Consider the following 23,504-nt stretch of genomic DNA (forward strand, 5'->3'; position numbering starts at 1 on the left):
ATCTGACGGTGGACAGAGAAAAGTGACAAAGGATGGTGAAACAGGCATGGACATCAACGTGCATTGAACCCATGGGTAATGATGATGACGATAATGAATATAATTTATAATGTTTCATCTAAAATTATATTTGTTTGTTCTGTTGTTTATAGTGTTCTGCGATTTTCGAAATAAAATTTAAAAAAAAAATCATTTCATCCTCTGTGTAAAGAGTAATTTTCCACCCCTCAAGTGCAGGTATGAACTGGTGGCGCAGCTGGTGGAGAGAACGAGATGGACCGAAAAATCGTAAAGCAACTACGCGTTGGGAGCAAGACTACAATCTACAAGACTGCGACAGGATGGCTCTTTTCGACGAATATTTAGAAATGGGTAAGTATATTTTTAAATTTGTCTTACATTTTAAAAATATCCTTAAAGAATAAGAATTGAACATTTCCATAAAGTTCATTAAGCTAATGTTCAATTTCCTTCGGAGCTCTTAAATTTACAGGAGTCCTCCCCTCTTATCTAGTGCTATCAGCTTTATAAAATTTGAGTAATTTTCTACAGTGAATACTGACTTGCTCAGTCAATAGCTGAAGAGAAATAGCATGAAAGGCAGAATAACAACGCCAATGACATACCGAAAGTGATATCAAAAAGTATATACTTCTAGATAATAAATTTTCAGATTGCCTTTAACTTAAATATAAAGCAAGAATTTTGCAAACCAGTTTTCATTAACATGACCAGCTACTTCACAAAAGAGAACACTGACCCTTGCAAAAAAATAGGTGCCTGCATGTGATATTTTAAATTACCAGAATTCTATCTTATATTTTGTTATTCATCTGTTCTCTTCTATATTTTAAATTTGTGCTTACAAATAAGACCTTTGTAAGTCAAACTGATTTGCCAGAGTGGTTAGCGTATCCCTCTCCAACCAACAGGCTTGCGGGCTCGAATCCCGCTTGGCCATAGATGTACGTATGTGATTGTTGTTATGGTAGAGAAATTCATCGCCCGATCTGAGACCATCGCTCCGCTTACTGGAGGGCTGAGGCGGCTTTAAAAAGTTCCATGTTTGGTCTCTAGAACGTGATTCCTGTACCAGATCAAAAACAAAACTTTTTTAACGCATCCATGCCTTAGGATGGGTAGAGTCCCCTGAGAGTCTACGAAGGCTCTCAAAAATATATTAAAATAAAAATATCTTGAACCATAATAATTAGTTATAATCTCTCAGTGATAAAAAATATTTAACTTTTGGAAAGAGAATTAAGACTAAGTGGGGAAATTATAACTAGAAAGTATCAGGGTAAAGTTTCAAAAAAAAAAAAAAAAAAAGCCAAATTTCAAAGTATGATTTGATATAGAACTGAGAAGTATTAATTGGGTGAGGTTATTTAATGGAAGGGATACTAATGCAAAATGGATAACGCTGAAGAACATCTTGCATAATTTAATATCCGAATTCATCTCTGGAAATAAATTTCGTAAAACGCTTGCAGTGAAATGAATGAAAAATATAACTTTCTCGAAGCTATATATTGTACGAAAATTTTCAATATATATATATATATATATATATATATATATATATATTGATATGAACAACCTTTGATCTTTTTTATTCTTTTTTTTTATTCTTTTTCACGATCTATACCTTTCGTGGTTGAATAAAGGACATACACAGATATATATATATATATATATATATATATATATATATATATTTATGAAAAATATTGAATGACTAGAACCGAGATTTAATTAAAAAGGTTTTAATATAAACACACTACTAGTTTCGGCCTGTAACAGCCTTCTTCAGGTGACATTATAAAAGAAAAAACACTAAACATTGAGGGTTAAAAGACTATGAACATCATAGACAGTCTTTATACATAATTAGCATTAAAACGTTGTAGTTGTATTTGAAGCTGTTCTTTCATTTGTTGCATTGTTGGGAGAGTGCGTGCTTGCTGCATCACGTGAACGCCAGTACATGATTACAGCTGAATGACTATCCGGGAGGTTGTAGCTTAAGTTGTTATTTAGATGAACAGGATTGAAGATGATTTCTCTCGATTCCACAATTTTTCTCTCTATTTCGTCACTGCAACGGAAGATGTTTGTAGATTTTTCCCAGCAGACTTTGTGACTTTGGTTATTATCATTAGGATTAGCCGAGAAGAAGATATGACTTGATAATGCACTTGCTCGCTGTCTCTTGTAAGTAATGTCTCTCATGTGTTCTTCCATACGCATTTCGACAGATTTGTCTGTCTGCCCGAAATAGGGAATATCGCAGTCACATAATATTTTATATACGCCAGGGTATTTGAGTTGATGATGACAAGGTTTTGGGTAGCTAATTAAGGAACGGATCTTTGGAAGTGGAGTGAACAAGGTTCTGATATTGTATTTTTTTAGAACTTTTGCTAATTTATGTGAAACAGTACTTATGTAAGGAATAGATATATTGCTTTTGAATCTATTTGTTTCTTCTGACATTTTCTTGGGACATAGAGCCCGTTCTCTTCTTGATGATCCAAATGAACTGCTTACAGAAATAAACCATCTGAAAACTTCTTTCGAAGTTAATGGATATTCCAAGAAAATCATTAACAAATTCCTTCTTAATCCTCCCAGACATCACTCAGAAGAAACAAATAGATTCAAAAGCAATATATCTATTCCTTACATAAGTACTGTTTCACATAAATTAGCAAAAGTTCTAAAAAAAATACAATATCAGAACCTTGTTCACTCCACTTCCAAAGATCCGTTCCTTAATTAGCTACCCAAAACCTTGTCATCATCAACTCAAATACCCTGGCGTATATAAAATATTATGTGACTGCGATATTCCCTATTTCGGGCAGACAGACAAATCTGTCGAAATGCGTATGGAAGAACACATGAGAGACATTACTTACAAGAGACAGCGAGCAAGTGCATTATCAAGTCATATCCTCTTCTCGGCTAATCCTAATGATAATAACCAAAGTCACAAAGTCTGCTGGGAAAAATCTACAAACATCTTCCGTTGCAGTGACGAAATAGAGAGAAAAATTGTGGAATCGAGAGAAATCATCTTCAATCCTGTTCATCTAAATAACAACTTAAGCTACAACCTCCCGGATAGTCATTCAGCTGTAATCATGTACTGGCGTTCACGTGATGCAGCAAGCACGCACTCTCCCAACAATGCAACAAATGAAAGAACAGCTTCAAATACAACTACAACGTTTTAATGCTAATTATGTATAAAGACTGTCTATGATGTTCATAGTCTTTTAACCCTCAATGTTTAGTGTTTTTTCTTTTATAATGTCACCTGAAGAAGGCTGTTACAGGCCGAAACTAGTAGTGTGTTTATATTAAAACCTTTTTAATTAAATCTCGGTTCTAGTCATTCAATATTTTTCATAAAACTATGTATGTTAACCGAGTCAATGATCATTCTCTCATATATATATATATATATATATATATATATATTAAATTACAATATTGATATGAACAACCTTTGATCTTTTTTATTCTTTTTTTTTTCAGTGATTCAATTTGGTTTTGTTACCCTGTTCGTTGCTGCTTTTCCTCTTGCCCCATTATTTGCCCTCTTAAACAACATTGTTGAAATTCGATTGGATGCCAGTAAATACGTTACCCAGCTTCGTAGACCCTTAACAGCAAGAGTTCCTAGCATTGGTAAGCTAATTTTCTCTTATTTTGAAAACGTTCATTTAAAGATGATTCATATGCATGTATATTGATTGGCCACTTTATTATATTTTGCAGTCCATTTAAAGCGGTCTCGGGTTTGGCTGTATTTTCGTATGCACATTAATGTTCAAAGTTTTTTTTTTTTTTTTAATGATCAGCAGGAGAGTGTGATGTTGTCAGGCTGAAATGCTATTCGACTTTAATCATTAAATTGGGAAACAATTTCATAACAAAGCGTTTGATTATACACTGCAAGATCTGTTGAATTCAGATCAATTCAAGCTTCTGATAATCGGCTGTTCTCTAGATGGTTATTAGTTTTTCATGAATGGTAAAATGGAGAAATCGGAACACAAATAATGGTGACAGAAAACATTATGATGATTCAAACTATGGGCTTTATCTGGGATTGTTATTGTTGTTTTGGAATTATCGCCAAACAACTACGGTTATGAGGGCAGTGTCTTTTATGTTTGTAAATTGCGTGAGTTCTTCGGATCATTTAACTCTCTTTTGGATGGATGAAAAACCAAAGTTTCAAAAGAAAAAAAAAAGCACACTTAAAAAGAAAGTCTATAACACCGGCTAACATTGGTTATCTTTGTTTTCTGCCATTTGAAAAACATAGTTAATAAATAAGCACTAAATGTTATTTATTTCTTTATTTGTTTTAATAAGAAATAAATATAAACATAGTCATTTATTCTATTTAATGTTTTTACAAGGCAATATTAACTGATATAACCACAAGAAAGAACATACGATGATATATTGTTACACCCTGATAACCAAGAATGTAATAAATTCAATTATCATGGTGTAACAAGAAAATAAAAATATAAAATCCTATGTAAGTAGCTAATACAAAATATTTAAAGACAGATAATATGCTTGCATCCAAGTAAAATAAATATAGCAGAAATTGCTATATTTATTTTACTTGGATCTAAATAATAAAAGGGAATCTTATTACAAAAAAAAAAAAAAAGGATATGAAAAAGATAGGTTAAGTAAAACAAAGAAGATTAGAGATAAGAATTTGTTTGTGAAAGGCTAGTTTAACACTCGAAAAAAGGAGATTAAGATATTCAAGTAAATTCTAAAAGGGGATTAATTTAGTATAGAAGCTAGTTTAAAACAAATGACGATCGCTTAAGGTCAATTCCCGAAGTGACACGTCGTCACGTGAGAGTCGCGTGCAAGGAACCGTAGCATGTTTTGGGCAGAAAAACACGACTTTAATTGGTGAGTGAGATCGACTCCAGTAGGAGGGCGGGCGGGAAGAAATTGAAGAAGGTGTCATGCAGATAAAAGGGTGAGGAACCCAACCCCACGAGGCTTTTTTTCCTCAGAGTTTCTTCACGAAATTTTCGTATAGGTAACACGGGTTTTCCTGAGTGACGGTGCAGGAGTTGTCTTCGTCCGACGCAACAAGGAAACAAAGTGTGCGGGAATTCGATCCCGTATTCCTATTGCAAGAGACGAGGAACGCCAGTATAGTTACAAGACGGAACGAACTGTTTATGTATCTCATCATCCAGTACTTGTATCGAGGGAAAGGAAATCAATAAAGAAGTCCGTGCCCACGTGATGAGTTCCATAGTGATAGAATAGAAGATCCTGTGTATGTCCTTTATTCAAGCACGAAAGGTATAGATCGTGAAAACCAGGGTTCGTCCTAGAAAGGTACTGAAAAATCTTGTATCAGTTGAAATCGCATATAGTTGCAATCATTGTTAATTACTGGACAGTCGAAGGTATGCTAGGACTTTAGTACAAATCAGAATAGAATAAGAGTAAACTACTTTATATTATTTGATAAGTATTCATGTATTAGAGATTTATGTATGTGCATGGTATTTCATATGAAAGTGTCTTAAAGGTCAAAAGTATGTATGAGCATAGTGAAAGGATAGTTTAACCTATATTCTTTTGTTTTGTAAGTTAGATAAGGTAAACTGAATATAAACATTAATGTCCAATGGTAATATAGCATTCTGACTAGTATAAGGTTAAGTAAAGTGTTAATTTTGTTCCAGGAATACATGTGTATATTTATATATATATATAAAGCCTGTTATGACGGCATGATCGCAAATTCCCATATAGGATTTTGCCCTAATACTTGTACTTCGCTTGTGAAATTTTTGTAATTTTACTCTTAGTATTGAATTGTGTTTTATATAATAGAAATTGAATTCTACCATGTATAAGATTTTAAATAAACTTTTGTTCATTAATAATACAGTTGTCTGAAAGTGCTGCCTAATTCACCGCTTGAAAAACGTACGAACCTAATCACGCGGGAAATTAATGTGTTAATTTACGAGATAGAGGGTCACGACTGCTTAATAGTTTCACGCTCAGACATATTTTTGTATTTTGCTCCTTGTTTTCCAATTATATATCTTAAACTAAATGTCCTGAAATGCGCAGTATAATATAAATATTAGGGACACTAAGGGGAGAAAAAGTTTAAATATTTGAATTTTGTAATATCTCGTGCATAGTTAAGTTTTGAATAAAGATAAAATAGAGATTCACTTGAAAGGATAAAAGAAAGTTTAATAATCGTAAATAGGGACACAACAATATGAATATAAGAACATAAGTCACCTTCATAACTCTGCTACTAATATGTTCTTTCTTGTGGTTATATCAGTTGCTTTAATATCATTTTTGTTCTAGATCAGTATTTCCCAACGTGTTTTGGATCATGCCCCACCTCAACGCCTCAAAGATTTTGATGTCCCCCCTCGCCGACAATGGTGAATGTTTTGAGTATATCAGCGATGAGATGACGAATGCAACATCATTTTCTAATTGTCTTAACGTGGGCGTACGCCCACATTTAGAAACACTGTTCTAGATGTTCATCAGAATTTTCCAGATCCCCCATCGTAGTTTATAGCAGATTAAAACAACCAGAAAATTTAGCAATGCCAATCTGTATCCGGTATTTTTAATCCAGACACTTTATCCAATAACAAAAAAGCACACTTAAAAGAAACCTATAACACCTGCTAACATTTATAAAAATAGATGTGAATTGAAATGTTCAGATAAGCAGTCTTCTTTTATAACATTACTGCAACTGGGAATTTCCTGATACAAGTCCTTGAGAATACATCCAGTTTGTAAGTCAGATAACTGCACACACACTACCAGCATAGCAGTACACGTCTATACTGTTGACTGAATGAGGTAATATTCTTCAAGAATTTTTTTTTCACCACCTTAATCCGATATTCGCTCATAGTTCTGATAAAACAGCCAGTCAATACGCCATTTTTTTTTTTTTTTAATCAAGATCACTGTTTTATCTGTAAATGCATGTCTGTATAATGGTATATCTGTAAATGATATATCCATTTTAAAAATAAAAAAGATGCTATTGTTGGATTCTGAATGAAGAGAAATTAAAATTATTAATACTCCTTTCAGAATCCAACATAATCCACCATGGCAAAGGCTACATTTGTAGATATTATTTAATGTAAATCTCTTTTTGTAAACTATTATTCATATAATTACCTTTGAGTTTTTTATTTAATTAATTAATCTAGGATATGTATTAATAATGGAAAGGACTCCATAAAAATAACGTTCAGATTATTTTATTTATTCCTATATTAATAGTAGAAGAATTTGTGTTCATCTTATTTATTTATATGTTATTTGAATTGAAAAATATCCTTTTATTTTATTTCTGTATGTAAAGGTATAATGTTATGTAATGCTTATGCTTATGTATTACTGTAATTGTTGTCATGGAGACAGAGTTAAAAGTAGAAAGTGCAAGCGTAGTAGCACGTGAGTTATGGATGTGAGACGGAATTGATATGAGCTAGATGGTGAGAACAAGTTTTGGCGGGAAAACGGAGTGAAAAGATATAAACTGAAAGCGAGAGTAAACAAGAGAGTGAGTAGCAGTTGGTCGGCAGAGTCAGCACTAGAACTAGGGACTGAGTACAATTGGAGCACTCAGCACAGTAATGACACTGAGAGCAGTACAATAGAGATGAGGAAATAATTTATTGGCAGCATGGAGTTAAATAAGAGGCTGTAGTACAAAGAATTAAGTGCTGTGATCAGATTACAAAGAATCGAAATGTAAATTGACAACTCAGAATATTGATATGGAATTCTGAAGTTAATGTTGTATTCCAGAACTCTCAAAGAAGATAAATGAAAGCTGATTCTATTGTAAAGTAGTATATGAGGAATAAGTGAATTTTCTAGTGCAAGTGTGTCTGCGTTTGTGATGTGCTGAAGTTAAAGATTAAGTTAATTTAAAGAAGATTACTTTTGAAATGTGTAGCCCCAGTGTGATAATTATCTAACGTTTTAAGTGTGCCTCAGTGAATAATATGTGCAACGATTTATTCCGGTAAGAACAGTTGTACTTTATAGCATTTTAGAGTGAAGTTATAAGAGTTATCTCCTTCTGTTAAATCCTAACTGTGGTGTTTATGCTGAAATTAGCCGAAGCTAGAAGATTAATAGTCTTCCTCCCCTTAAAGTGATAGCTATCTCCAGACTGAACTATGTGATTTCTGACTAAGGGATAGATAAAGAATACAATTTTTAAAATATTTACTGTGAATTTCAGTGGTAATGAACTTTAGAACTATCTTTGCCTATTAGGGAGAAATTAGATTTTGAAGCTCAGTGTTTAATACCAAAAGTTAAGTGAATGTTATGTGTAGTTGAACTGAGTTAATTTTGTATTATCTTGTATCCAAAGTATGCTTATATATATTATATAACCTTGAATTAAATGTTTTGTTTTATTGATTTCAATTTGTTGTTAGCCTGATTCTTTTCCACTGCACCGTTCATAAAATTATCGGATCTAGCTTGAACCTCAAATGTTAATGTAAAATTCGGTCTATATATAAACATTAGACTGCTAAAGTTAATTAATGTTTGATTACACTATTTTGCATAGGCTAATCTGAATATAGGGTGGTGCAGTATAATAGAAATTTCCCTATATTTGGATTAGTAATCAACAAACAATTAATTAACCTTAATAAGAACAACGTTAAAGCAAGAAGGCGGATCGAAAGAAAGGAAGGACGAGCCAACACTATGATTCTTTTTCCCTTCAGATAACATAAATGTTATATTCTCCTTAATCGCTTCACTTGTTCTTGCACATTTAATGAATCTTTATTCATTTTTGGGCATTATATATTAAATAATTATAATATTATATTATAATTAATATTACATTGTATTCTAATAATAATAATATGATTATATTATTTTACATTATATTATACAATTTAACAATTTATATATAATAATATTCTATTATACTAGTGTAACTATACTAGTTTAAGTTAAAAGATCATTTTCCATTTTTTTCTTCTTGTATACCGTGTATATGTGAAAGACTTTCGGTAGCACTTCGCACCAGAATTATTTTCAACACCTGTGTTCAGTACAAAAAGCTCTTACTAAACTAACGTACTGAGTCATGCTCGAATCTTGTTGAAATGTGAAGGTCGAGTAAGAAAAGCACTGCGAAATATATACCGCGAAATGTATCGTCTGCTTAACTGAAGTATTAAAAAGAGAGACAGAAAGAAAGAGAGAGAGAGAAAAAACAATGATGCACACAAACACAGTGTACAAGAATGATAAGAAGTCAACGCATGTTTTATGCCATTTGGTGAGGTGTCCAGATTTTATATGAACATATACCGGATATAGACTGGCATTGCTAAATATGTTTAGAAAAAGACGGAAGGAGTTTATGTCACATGCTGAATATCAGGACGTTAATTAATATACTGTCTTGTGTATATTGGTTTGAATAATGACTAATGAGCAAAATCGCCACTTGACGAAGACTTTTATAGCACTCAGCTCCACAAATAACACGATTCTCTGTTAATATTTTTTTTTTTTAAAAAAAGGACCTTCATATGATGCTTGAAAAGCAATACAGACCTTTTACTCATAATGTTTCATTACCAATGGACTGTAATCATTGAGAAATGTTAGCACTTTCAGTAGAAACCATTACTGAGAGAATATGATGACGATCATTCTTGGACTTCCTTCAAAAGAACACTTTGCTTTCCCTTCCATTTTGGTCTGCATTCTGAATGAGAAAACTGATTCTGGCAAAATCAAGTTTCGGTTTTTTCGACACTTCAGCAACTGTCGCCACTTCTCAGTCTATGACTGATCCCCTACTTAGATTTTTTTCTTCTTCTTTTAAATGAGTGACGCTCTTCTCTAGAGTTATTAATAGCTCTTTTCAATGTACGCCTTAAAAATGGATATCCGTGTCGTTCTTGAATTTATTCACCATTTACGTTACAGCATTGGCGGTTCATATGAATACTTCTTAGTGTCTTTGCTGCAATAAGAAATATGATAGCAGAGCGGAATAAAAGAAAATATTTACTGATTTGACATCATAAGTAGTGAATCTTATCACCGCGTAATAATAGATCACAGGCTATTAAACGCTATTCATAATTCTTTTATCTTAATAAGATTACAATAATCCCAGAAACAGATCATGATGGGTAATGATGAGTTTTAGGCTTATTGTTCCTTTAAAATATTTTTAAAGGAACTATATAGAATATTAATTAAAGTAATGAACTTAAATCATTACCTATTAATTATTAAGGTAGTTAACTGAATTATTAGGCTCTTCAAGATATATTTATTAATAATAATAATTTTAAAGGGTGTACTGGCCTTTTAAAAATTAATCCACTTAAATATTATAATTGAGAGACAAAATACTGCTCATTACAGTATTGTTGCCGTTTGGAATTATGTAGCACCACAATCATCACAGTTGTTTCTGCTCCATCACGTATGAGACCGGTTAACTCACCTTTATTTGAAAAAAAAAAAAATCATTATAAGAGAGAGACCGACCTTTCCAGCCAAGCAAATTTGCTTGGCTTGGTGGCTGAGTGGATCGCTTCCCAATTAGCTCTCGTGTTTGAACTTTATTACAAAACTTTGATGTTGGATCCGGCTTTTTCAATTGAAGGCGAGCTAACCGATCTCATGCGGAGGTAGCAGGGTTCCCCACCCAAACTCGCGGTTGTCATCCTGCGTACAGGCAAATCGGCCATGAGAACACACGCACGCAATTTACAGAAAATAATACTGTTGCTGTTGACAGATGGCGTTGATGATAGTTGTGCGTAGGTGAAGAAATAAGTAGTAGAGGAAACAGTGAGATGTGTATATTGACGTAGAGTAGAGAGCTCTCCCGCGATGAGTCCTTGGAGGTGTCACGTAGAATAATAATAATAATAATAAGTTTACAAGTTTTATTAAAATGTGCAAACTTAAGCCGAGTTACAAACTTTAATTTTTTTTGCACACTCTCTGAATACTGTTTTAATCTTTTGATTAAAATCAATTGATCTTATATTCGACGGGATTAAACAAGGTACTTAAGAATGCTTGGCTGACCAAATGGATCCTGTCGCCTTTTCGGCAGGTGAGGTTTGAGAAAGAAGAAGTCTATTAGCATTTTTCTTGAAGAGCTGGAGGTTGTAGTTGTTGGGAAACACTACATAAGGCGAGCCTGTTCCAGAGTTAAGAGGTATATGGAATAAATGAGGAATACAAGAAGCAGATGTTTGCAGTTGTACTGAAAATGAATGTTGGGCAGCAACCGCAGCTGCTGCTACTCTTGTTTTGACAGAACCAACAGAAAGTGGAGGAATCATTGTTTCCAATTCATTGCAATTGGAAATTCATATTCATAAGTCTATGTAGAAAGAGCTGAAACGGTGCATATTATGAGATACATTGTTTCAGTGTATCTATGGGATTTAGAGGGTGCAATTAGTTAGCGAGGAAGAAAAGGACGGGTGGATTTGGGATTGGTATAGTTAGTATCCAGATTGCTGAAAAGTAACGTCTAGAGCGGAAAAGGATGGATTTTTTGAGGGGGGGGGGAGGAATGTCTTGATAAGATGTGTTTATGGCAGGAGAAGCAGGATTTAAACGTCAGTCGAAGGGCGCAACGATAGTACGTTTCGACTGGAAAAGACCTAATTCGATTCTAGTTGTGACGAGAGTAATCTCTATATGGATTTTATTAATTGAAGGTGAGTTAACCGATCTGATACGGAAGTAGCAGAGTATTTTCTCCAGGAAACGCTGTTTTTCATCCCTCATACACACAAATCGGACTTGAGAACACACAGAACTTACAGACAAAAATACGAGTGAGTGGTGGACAGTAGATGGCGGTGGTGTAGGTGATGGTAGTGGCGGTTCGCTGTAGTTGGCGGATTATGTGGTGGAAACGGAGAGTTGTAAAGTAGGTGTCCTCTCCCCATGAGTCTTTGGACTCCTTGGAGGTGTCAGGTAGTAATAATAAATATGATTCTAGTGATCACCAATTATAACTAATTGTTAATCACTAGATATTTGATTTCAATTTTACGAACTAATTGTATATGGTTTATCAGAAAATTTACAAATAAATAATAAAAAAAAAAATCAGTCCGCCAATTACATTAAAAAAAACTTCTCTTACGTTTTTTAGTTCACTGAAAAAATAAAAATAATTGTAATCATCAATCACGCAACAATGTTTCGTAATTGGAATAATAGCAAAACATTCCGCCCTTGGATTGGAAAATACGTGAGTTCGATTCTCGTCGTAATGAGTGGAATCTTTATATGGGCTTTTTCAATTGAAGGTGAGTTAGTCAATCTCATTTCTGGGTAGCAGGGTTTTTCCTTCCCGAAAATTCGGCTTTTTCATCCCGCGTACGGACAAATCAGCCATGAGAACACACGCAATTTACAGACAAAAAACAAACAAACAAATACTGGTGTTGGTGGTGGTGATGGGCAGTAGATGGTGTTGACGTTAGTAGTGGTAGTGTGGTTGTGTGTATTTGGAGATTAAGTGTGTAGCAGAGTGAAGTGTACTCCCGCGATGAGTCCTTGGAGATGTCACGTGATAATAATAATAATAAGCAATATTCCATGTTACAAACAGATCCAATCCCTCCCTTCCTTCTTAATTCACAATGATGCACGTTTTATCATTCTGCCTTGAAAGTTTTGAGAAAAGTGTTTTATTTGTGATTTTTCTTTAAACGTTCGTATACAATGTTAGTTCTTTTTAAGGGGGAAAAAAAACACCTGAAACTGGATACTTAACGTGAAACTCAACTTGAAAATATTAAGAGTAAATGTGAAAATTAATATACTATTAATATTTACAGGTTAGAATATTCATTCCTAACCAATTCTTATAGGTGCATGGCAATCAATACTGAAAGGGATTTCCGTGTTTGCTGTCATTAGCAATGTAAGTACTGCTTTTTTCCCTTAATTTTTATATTTTTGTATTAAATAATACATGCCGTTTTTTTAAATGTCAGATTCCTTTTTGTTTTATGGACATTTTGAAAATTTTTTTATTTCTCAAAGTGAAATAATAGTAATGAAATCTATTATCTACGAAATACGGCAGCCCATACATAATACGTTCCGTTAAACGTTCGTAATTCATATGAACTCTGTAGAGACTTCAGATTCAGATCAATAATATAAAATTTGGCCTAATTTACAGCGACTCCTCTTATTTAAATGTTTGAAATTATCTACCTTAAAATAATAATAACATGATCGCTTTTATACCAGTTTTATAATTAGCGTTTTTTCCCCTTCTTTTAAATTCCCGCCTAAATTAATAATATTAAGCGTATTATTAAAATGATATTTTAATAATACGTTTCTGGCTTAATAAATCGACCTGAATATATTTTGAATAACCTACATCGATGCTATTGTGCTTTGAAAAACACGTTTATCTGCGATGCGCTTAAATATCTCAATTCAACTGGTATCTTTTTTTTTTTTTTTTTTTTTTTTTTTTTTTTTAAAGCTAGATAACCAATGCCTACATTACATGAAAGCAATTAAGCTACGAGACAAATATAAAACGCTGTTAAATCAGTTTCTATTCTACGGTTAATTCGGGTTTCGGTTTCACCTAAAAAACAACCTGTTTCTGTTTTTCACGGAAAAATTTGGCAAAAAGTTCCTTCCATTCTAAAGAATTTCAAATGCAAATCTTTCCAAAACCAAGATATATTTTCCTAATGCAGTACAAAGGCGTCATTAAAAACTTCATTGTAAACTTTTTTATACTTTTAATTTTAAACTTAATGCAGCATTTGAATAAACTTATTCTTATTGACTATTATTAAATAAAAATAAATTGCATTTTTATTAATTTTAAATAAAATTATTTTTCTTGAAAGTCACGGCATTTCATCGGTTCATAAAACTTGAGTTGCAAATCCATGTTCTCATAATAATCTGTTTCGAAATCTTTTTCCGTCCTCACTAAATGGTCGCGTGTATGTGTTCTGTTGATATCGATCTAGTAGGAATCGACAGCACATCATTCGAGTTTGAATAAGTGCCAGAGAAAATATGAAGAAACTGAAAAAGCCTCACTTCATTTGATATTGCACATGCATATGATCAGGTTGAAGTTAATTGTTGGTCAGTTGCCTCACTTCATTTGATATTGCACATGCATAATGATCAGGTTGAAGTTAATTGTTCCACTTTATAAGGCATTAATAAGATCGCATTTGGACTATTGTGCACATATGATAGAAGCATATAAATTATTAAAGAGATTTTACAGGATTCATACTGATGATATTTTTAAGACCAGTGCAGGAAGGGAGAGGACGAGGGGCCATCCCTGGAAATTATATAAGAGTGTGGTTAATAAGGGTGTTAGGACTAGATTTTTTTACTTGGAGGGTTGTAAAGGGGCGGAATGCATTGCCAGAGTGGTTGTGAATGCTTCGTCTGTGAATGAATTTAAGGAGAAGTATGAATGGTATTGTGTAAATAACAGTTAGTATGTCGATGTTGGGTCTCCCGCGATGAGTCTTTTGACTCCATGGAGGCACTTTACATAATAATAATAATAAGTAATTATGAACAGAATCTGACTCGTGATATCTAAACTTTTTTCCTAGCTTTTGCAAGAGCATGGTCAGTTGCCTATTTACTGTGTCACTTATGTGAATGACCTGATAATCTCTCTGTCCAAGACAATTGCTAAACGTGCTGAGATTATCGCCAAGGCTTTCATACAGTCAAAAAGTTATTGCAGCTATGCTCTGTTTCAAAAACTTTCGTCTGTAGCAAAAGCAAGAAATAGACACAGCGGTGTAATTTTATGCTGCTGGCCAATGGAAAAGGACAGTATATCACATGAATCAAAATTTATCAAAAGCTAATCCATACTGATCGTTGGGTTATGCTTTCGAGGGAAGCCACAGAGTATTTTCCTTTGTCTCTTGGCTCAAATTAGTGGCTGGTCTATCATGATCTAAAAAAGTCTTTTGTCAGAAGTCAATATGCTGCGTTGCTTTTTTTTTTATGGCCGTCTAACCCAAATTTACTTATGAATTCCAATCAACCGTGCACAGATGTAATAACCACACATTCATAATAAGCAAAAAAAGACTTAACAACATGAATTGCACAAAAATTTTGAAATATGGAATTCCAGCGCATATTATGGTCAGTCCCTTCATGTAAATTCTATGGAATGCTTGTAAGACAGGCCTGTCCAAAACATAGCCCGCGGTGCGATTTTGGGCGTCCCGCCTGTGGGTTTTCATTTTCACGAGCGAAAAAATAAAATAACAATTTGAATCGAATGCGTATTAGATATTTTAATTCTATCACTAATCGATAATCTCGATGCTGGTAATTTTATTTGGTGTTTTTACATCACTATGTACTCACGTGTTTTTCAAATATTAGATTTGTCAAAGAAGCATTCTTACACTGTTTTGTTCCAACGCGCATGCTCCGGGCGTTCACGGGGAACGTGAGCCCGCGATTAGTACCCAATTACTGCTGTTCGTCTGTTCAGCTATCGAGTAATACAGTACTTTTCTTTCTTATGAAATTTTCAAAAAAGTGCTTGCTAAACCTAACTCCAAGTAATTTAACATATTTACTGTATTATTATTATGGATGCGACCTTCGGATAAATCTTTTTCTTTTAATGCGCCCTTCAGATTACCTCAAGTTGGGCAGCCCTGTTGTAGGATATAGAGTGGCATATAAATGAGCAGAAGAAACTACCTACCTCAATTTCTCGCTTATGAGAATACTGAACACTGATAACATTGAATTATCATGCGTCGCCTTTCTCACAGATAAAGTTGTATTTGCAGTAGTACTCATTCATCCTACAAGAACAAGACTCTTCGTCTAGGAAAAAGTGCAACAGGGCAGAGTGCATATGGTCTGCTTTTTCGATCATAAGTTATTGAGTTTTGTCTAATACATGGAAATTAATATCTTTTTTTGGTTTATACGCAACACAGATCTGGATAATGTAAGTAGTACATGACTCTTGTAACTCGACTTCATATGGCAATATCACTTGTCGTTTATTCCGTAATAGGCATTGTGTCTTCGATGAGCATTCACATTCCATACTCCTTTATACTGCTGTCAAAAGAGTTTTTTTTTTCACTCCATTCTGTGTACACCTTAACCACTATAGGCCATGAGCAACCAATAATAAATACATATCCAAGCAAGATCAGCACACCACCCGAGAAGCATACATTTGCAGGTACTCCGTGATTTAATTTCGATTATTATAAATAATTAAAAATGGGAGAGTAATACTGGAAGAAACATCATCCAGGATGAGCTCTTCATTTACAAGGACCGCTGGATTGGAAGACACAATCACGGCATTCTTTAATAAAAGACTATAATCTCGAATAAAATAGATATTATTATTCATATTTATAATTCTTTAATTCGGTTTTCATTTCATAGGCTTTCATGATCGCATACACAAGTGATTTCATTCCTCGCCTAGTGTATATGTACGTCTACAGTCAAGATGGAACCCTTTGGGGTTACATCAACAACTCTCTCTCTTATTTCGATGTCAGGGATTTCACGGATAAGACTAGGCCCATATCAAATTTCACAGATAGCAATAAGTTTGTAACTGTATGCAGGTACGTAGCTCCAATACTGCTATTATTATGTTAGATTTATATAGAAAATCCATTTTATTCATTTGTTTTATCAGTTTAATACAATATAAATATTTTATCAGTTGTTCAGAGATGGCATATCGTGATCTATATTTCATCAAATTTTGGGCACCAGAATTAACACTCATTCTCTAAAATTTCCAAACTGTTATTATATCATACTCATTTGTCATCTGTCCAACAACATGAAAGCAAGCTTATATCTAGCCCATACAATAACAAGGGAGGTAAAAGTCTCCATCAAACTATCCTCGCATTTTTCTCATCTCTTTCTTTTCGAAAGAGATGGAGAAGGTCATCAGCAGCCAATTTCACTTTCTGGAAGTCCACCAATTAATTAGTACTCGCTAGATCCTGCTACACTCGTTCCACTGCCGATCTCCTAACTGACTTTACCTTCTTTCAGACAGGTGGAAAGATCTGAAGAAACCCATGTGGCCGCCCTTAAAATTTCCAGAACATTAGATCAGTCGCTGCCTCCTTATCAAGCCACCATATTATGGTCTGCAGTGTGCTTTTGCAACTAGTTGTCCGGTTTACTCTTTTGTTATTATATAACTACATTTTACCGTAAATTTTTTATTTTTTTTATTCTTCGAATTTCTCCATTATTGTCATAGTGTCTCAAGTCTATGTATTTTCACTCTTCCTCCGATGCATTAATGATTTTCTTCATTAACCTCAAGTCCCATCCATACTTTTGAATACTACATTACACTTCATATCTATCAGAGACTTCCTGGTGCTCAAATGAACCAAACTTTACGATCTACCATAACCAATGGCCATGAAACACTGATTTTCTTGCCATTCTGCAGACTTAGTGAACTTCAATGCTACCGACATACATTCTAGTCTTAATTCTCATTCGATCTCACTTGACCTCCCCTTAACTTTGATAACATTCCAGTGAAGGTCAAATTTTTTAGTCTGACTTATACTTCGTGCTTTCGTGGCAAAAGCATCCATAGCCTCCTCAGCCTCTAAAAAAAAACTTGGTGTCAGTCCTCGTCCATTTATGACACTGCTTCTCATCTGCAAAACTTTTAATACTATATAAATATCAAATTAATCCAACTTTAGAATAGCGTTCTCTCATTTGGAGTGGTACTCCAAAAGCCTCTCTAAAATATTTAATGCTATACAGAAGGGCGCATTCCAATCTATGAGAAAAGGTCCATCTATTAAAGATGAATCTTTTCTCATAGATTCGCTGCAATCATTTTCAACAGGGGTTGAATCTACTAATGTAGCGTTAATCACTATAGAAGTTTCGTTTCTATATTATACCTTTTCTACAGGTATTTTCATAGTCTCCACCGATGTGGCTATGATCCCATATATTTTCTAATTATGTTAAAGTAAAAGAGCAGCTGCCTTCTCAGCATGCCCAGTTCGATTTCAACGTTATCGAACCAATCTCATCTTGCTCTTTCCTTCCAGCTACTTCTCTTCTTTGGAATAGTCTCCCTCATAACCTTTTCCTTATGGACTACTACATCCAGCTGTTCAATAAACACATCAACAGGTTCCTTCTTTCTTCTCAACCAATCCTTCCTTTATACACATGTCACTGTGTATAATAGATTTTACGACTGTGCTCAGGAATTCCAACAAAACTTTTCGAAAGTCAATGAAATTTCAACAGATTAATTAGTACTTCTTGATTATTAACAAAAATAGAGCCTCCGTAGCTCAGTCGGTATAGACGAAGCAGTTTGGTCGGAAAGACCTGGGTTCGATTTCCGTCAGTGACGTGAGGAACCTTTATCTAGTCTCTTTCGACGAAAGGTGAGTTAGCCGGTCTCATACGGAGGTAGGGGATTTCTTCACCCAGAAACTCGGATTGGTTTTTCGTCCCTCAGAACAGGCAAACCGGCCCGTGAGCACACAACACGACTCTACAGTCATAAAATATGTACTTAATCCTTCACTAGGAGGGCTCAACCAGTCCTAAGGGGCGGTCGAGGAACGGGAAAAATCCCACACGAAATAAATAAAATTAGCAAAAATCAAAATTACTACTTTGCAATCAGCACTCACTTTTAATATTTGTGTACATTAGAACCAGGAATGGTATTCTGAGTTCAGTGGCGCCATTAGTTCGGGTATCTTTTATTGCATTTTTTTTTTTTTCAGCAGTAATATAGTCTTGTGGAAATGACGTTTCATCCATAGCTAGGATTCCCAAAGAAAGACTGTTCTAAGTTCGCTGCTAGACGTCGACTAGAGGGACGTTTTACAAGGGCCTGTTTCTGAGTTCATCTTGCTCTGGCACGGGGAAGTAGATTTCTCACCGGAAACACGACTGTTTATCTCCGAATTTATTAAAAAAAAAAATCGAACGATAGAACTTACTGTTAAAAACAGTAAAGGTGACCACGAGATGGTGGTCGCTGTCTGCCATACTGTCTCTTTCTTTCGTTCTCTCTCTCTCTCTCTCTCTCTCTCTCTCTCTCTCTCTCTCTCTCTCTCTAAAAAGCCTTGATTCAATGGTAATTAACTCACTATCAGTGAGGGCTTGAATGATGGAAATTGAATGCCTACTTGTCTTCGGAAAGTTATTTACAGTTAAAGGAACTCTTCCTTTTGGGGTATAAAAGGTGTTAGAGGATTTATTTTTTATATTTTTATTTATGTTTATTTAACAGATAAATAAATACTTAGACACGTTTGAGTCTGAGAACACGACACTTGGCAGCCGGTTGAGCACTCATTCCTCTTTTTTTTATTTTTTTAATAGCAGTATGCATGTTTTTATAGATCTGCATCAGCTTGTTCTTCCACTGAAACGCAAAATCAATATTAAGCATAAACAAGCTGATTTTTTAAATCTTTTAGCGAAATAAGTAAATGATTACCATAATAAGATAAGCAGTGTATATCATTTATGGAAACTGAAACTAGACCAAATTCAACATGCTCCATAAAAGAAATAGAAAAATCTCCAGATCAACTTTGCACTTAATAAAGTAACAATTCATCATAAGAAAGAGATCTAATTTTGTGGAAATTACACACTTTTATGTACTCATTATACAAGTAGGGTCTGCATGTTATATATATTTTTAAATCTAAGTTTTTTTAATCTAATTATTATGTGTGTGTGTGTGTGTGTGTGTGTGTGTGTGTGTGTGTGTGTGTGTGTGTGTGTGTGTGTGTGTGTGTGTGTGTGTGTGTGTGTGTGTGTGTGTGTGTGTGTGCGTGCGTGCGTGCGTGCGTGCGTGCTCTACAGATCCATTCAAAATTACTTATACCGTTAAATCTTTTACAACACGTCTGACGAACACACAAGCCTATCCACGCGTTTTCCCACTGTGTAGGGCATAAAAAAAAGGCTAAATGTTCCACTTTTTTTTTTTTTTTGAAAATCAAAATTTTACATTTCATTTTTCACCCTGAGACTGAAAACTTACAAGTCCTAACTTGTGAATTGGTCCCACCACCACATTTGTAAGTTATTTAGACGTGTTTTTTTCTAACAAGAATATGCAAGTTCAGACTTGAAAAATATAATTAAAATTTTGGTTTCTGGAATACTTGCTAAATTTAAAGCAGAAACTCTACGGAAACCACTATGCATTTTTGTCCATTGAACTAATAATGAAAGCAATCCAATAGCAGTTTAGTATAGTATAAATATGTTTGTTGTGAATGGTTTCATTAGTTATTCATTGCTTATTCAGACCTGCTAGAACTACATAAAGTGTCCACAACGATTCGAAACAAACCATTATTTATCGATTTCTTAAAGGACTTAAATTTTATATTTCAAGAAAGCTTCAAGAATGAACCATGCGCTGATATCTAGACCTAATGCAGCAGCTGGAACTGAAGGGTTTGATTTGATCACTGGTTCACAAAATTGTTTATCATTAAAGATAAGAAATCATGGAAAGTTCTTAAACATAAATTTCCTCTATTTACTTGTGTGGTTAACACATGCGGAGAACAAGCCAATAACTCCAGCCTTATCATCACATGATAAGACCGTGGATATTGACTTATGTAATATGATGTAATCATAACATATAATGACCTTGCTTTACTATTTGTTTGTACCGTACATTTATCATATTCCTGAAAAGAAAAGTGAAGATTAGAGAAAGCATGCGTGTTTTTTTTTTTTAATTATTATTGGAAACAAATTTCTAAAATAGCTGCGAGTGTATGTCTCATTTATATTTGTCCTAAAAAATAGTTGCAAGCTCCAATTGGATGACACGCGTTGGAATCAATACGGTTTCATAAAACAATGACTTTTTTAGAATGGAGCCTAGTACAAATTACAGAATATAAAAACTCGTACAATAATGTAATTGTTCTCATTTCTAGATTAATTCACCATCTTCTAACTGTTTGAATATTCCTATTTTTAATAGATATCAGGATTATAGGATACCACCCGAATCTCACAGGCGATATAATCTCTCCATTGAGTACTGGCATATTTTCGCTGCTCGCCTCAGTTTTGTTATCGTTTTTGAAGTAAGTCATTTATTTCATTCTATTTAATATGTCTAACTCAAACCTTCAAATACCAAGCCTGTCTTCTCAAATATGATTCTTTGCCTGAAATGAGATAATGTCATTCCGGTTGTTTTCTGCAAGCCTTAAAACTATCCCGCTACCTTTTGAAAACTCAAAACTGTTTTTGACGATAACTATACGGTTTTCGATAATCTTGAGCCTTCTCTAATTTTACACTGAATCATGACAACCGTATTTATCTAGAGCTTTACTACCCCCACAACAACTATTGTATGTTTGAAGGTTTCGATTAGAAGTGTAATAATTTCAATTATTCAATTCAGTTATTTTAAATTCAATTAATAGCCATTATAAACGTGTTTAGGTTTTTGTTTTCTATCCAGTCTACTCCAACTTTCTGTGACTATCTCAGTTCTTTCTTTCTTATTATTTTTTATTTTAAGAAATATATAAACATTTTCTAAACAACATTCAAATTCCAACAGAAATAGAGGTAATTCATTTGTAATTGAATTAGTCGTAATTAGTCACACACACACACACACACACACACACACACACACACACACACACACACACACACACACACACACACACACACACACACACACACACACACACACACACACACACACACACACACACACACACACACACACACATTGCGTCTTTAACGACATCCATTTCATAATTTAACAAAACGAAAAATTGTGTTTGCATGTTAGTTCCATTGACTCATTACCGAGTCAATCTGCCACCTTCTTTTCGGTTAAATGGCATCAAGAAATCCATATTCTGCATGGTTCCCACGTTTACTATATTAATGAATTCAAAGGGAAAAAAAATCTGTTCCTGTCTTTTTGACCAGCCTGTCAATGAAAATATATTTATCGTTTTTCTTGTCTCATTTCTTTATAACAGCACCTCAAAACTGAATTTTTTGGAATTTTTGCAGTTTAGAATTAGGAAATATATTTGTATATCGGAATTCAAAGCCATAGTAACGTAAGAAAATTAATAAGCGTCCATTTTAGAGTGAAAAGAGGCCAAAACCATTCTTGATCTGAATAATATATTTTCTCAGTCCAAAAATAATCTAATGTGGATTCATTTTTCATACGTACTCGTAGTTGTCATTTTCCTTTCATTAACATTTGTCTTTCTTACGGAATAATTTCTTAAGTCTCTCTCTCTCTCTCTCTCTCTCTCTCTCTCTCTCTCTCTTTCTCTCTTTCTCTCTCTATTCTTTGTCTATTGCAAGAAAGGAGAAAAATGTCCTACCACGTTCCAGATGTGCAGTTCTATGCATATATCTATGCAGTTCTATGCAAATATCATCATATACTTAATAAATAAATCATTGCGTAGTAAGACAAATGTAAATTAAAGGAAACTGATAGTACTCTAGAGTGTGGAAAATGAACTTTTTTTTTTTGACTAAGAAAATATATTAATTAGAACAAAATTAGCTTGGATCTTGTTTTTTTCACACAACTTTTCATGTCTGTAATGGTCGTTCTTAATATTCTCACATTTAATTCACTTTACTATGTCTTAGAATTCTAGTATACAGATATAATTTCCTAATTCATAAACTGCAAAAAAAAAAAAAAATCCATTAAAAGTTATTATAAGAACTCATAAATCACTAGAAATTGTATGAGAAAATTTGATAAGAGAGAGAGAGAGAGAGAGCGGGAGAGAATCTTTCTCATAATGAGAGAGTTATTACTTAAATTTGCTCCGAATTAACGATTAGTGATAAAGTAGAAAAGATTAATATTCTGAAAAACATGTCTATAATCTGGATTGTAATATTTCATTCTAGCAGGTGGCGTTTACGTTCTGAAAAGGATGCACATCATTAGAACATCAGGTAACTACTCTGTAAATCCAATGCCTACAGTTAAGCTCTGTGTTGGCACTTGTCTAGTTTAAGATCAGTCATATTAGTTGCATCACAAATATTTGCAAGTTGCAAATATTTGTGATGCATCTAATAACTAGCAAATTCTCTTCATCAATGGGTTTTCTTTTCTTTTATTCGAATTTCTAATTCTTTCCACTTATGGTAATTTTCAAAGTATCTTTGACTTTTTTCATGCGCAGCTAAAATAGAAGCATTTTTCCAGTCCCTCAATCCAGAATCAGCAACTGCCATTGATCAAATAATAAACAGCAGAAGCAAAATGAAGAATCCGTGGATTTTGAATACAATAA

The 23,504-nt window shown here is 33.8% G+C and overlaps 1 protein-coding gene across 1 annotated transcript in view; it reads left to right on the top strand.

Annotated features, from left to right (window-relative positions):
* Positions 1–23,504, top strand: part of LOC150104069 (anoctamin-4) — a 201,312-nt gene that overhangs the window by 171,759 nt on the left and 6,049 nt on the right. The window contains exons 21-25 of the mRNA XM_090396392.1: positions 233–372; positions 3,544–3,696; positions 12,984–13,036; positions 16,567–16,754; positions 21,176–21,281. Of these exons, the coding sequence (XP_090252518.1) occupies positions 233–372; positions 3,544–3,696; positions 12,984–13,036; positions 16,567–16,754; positions 21,176–21,281 (640 nt within the window). The remainder of the gene's footprint in view (positions 1–232; positions 373–3,543; positions 3,697–12,983; positions 13,037–16,566; positions 16,755–21,175; positions 21,282–23,504) is intronic.

Source organism: Typopeltis vanoorti, chromosome 8 (assembly GCF_054136105.1).
Source record: "Typopeltis vanoorti isolate ZY-2024b chromosome 8, IOZ_Tvanoo_1.0, whole genome shotgun sequence".
Classification (NCBI taxonomy): Eukaryota; Metazoa; Arthropoda; class Arachnida; order Uropygi; family Thelyphonidae; genus Typopeltis; species Typopeltis vanoorti.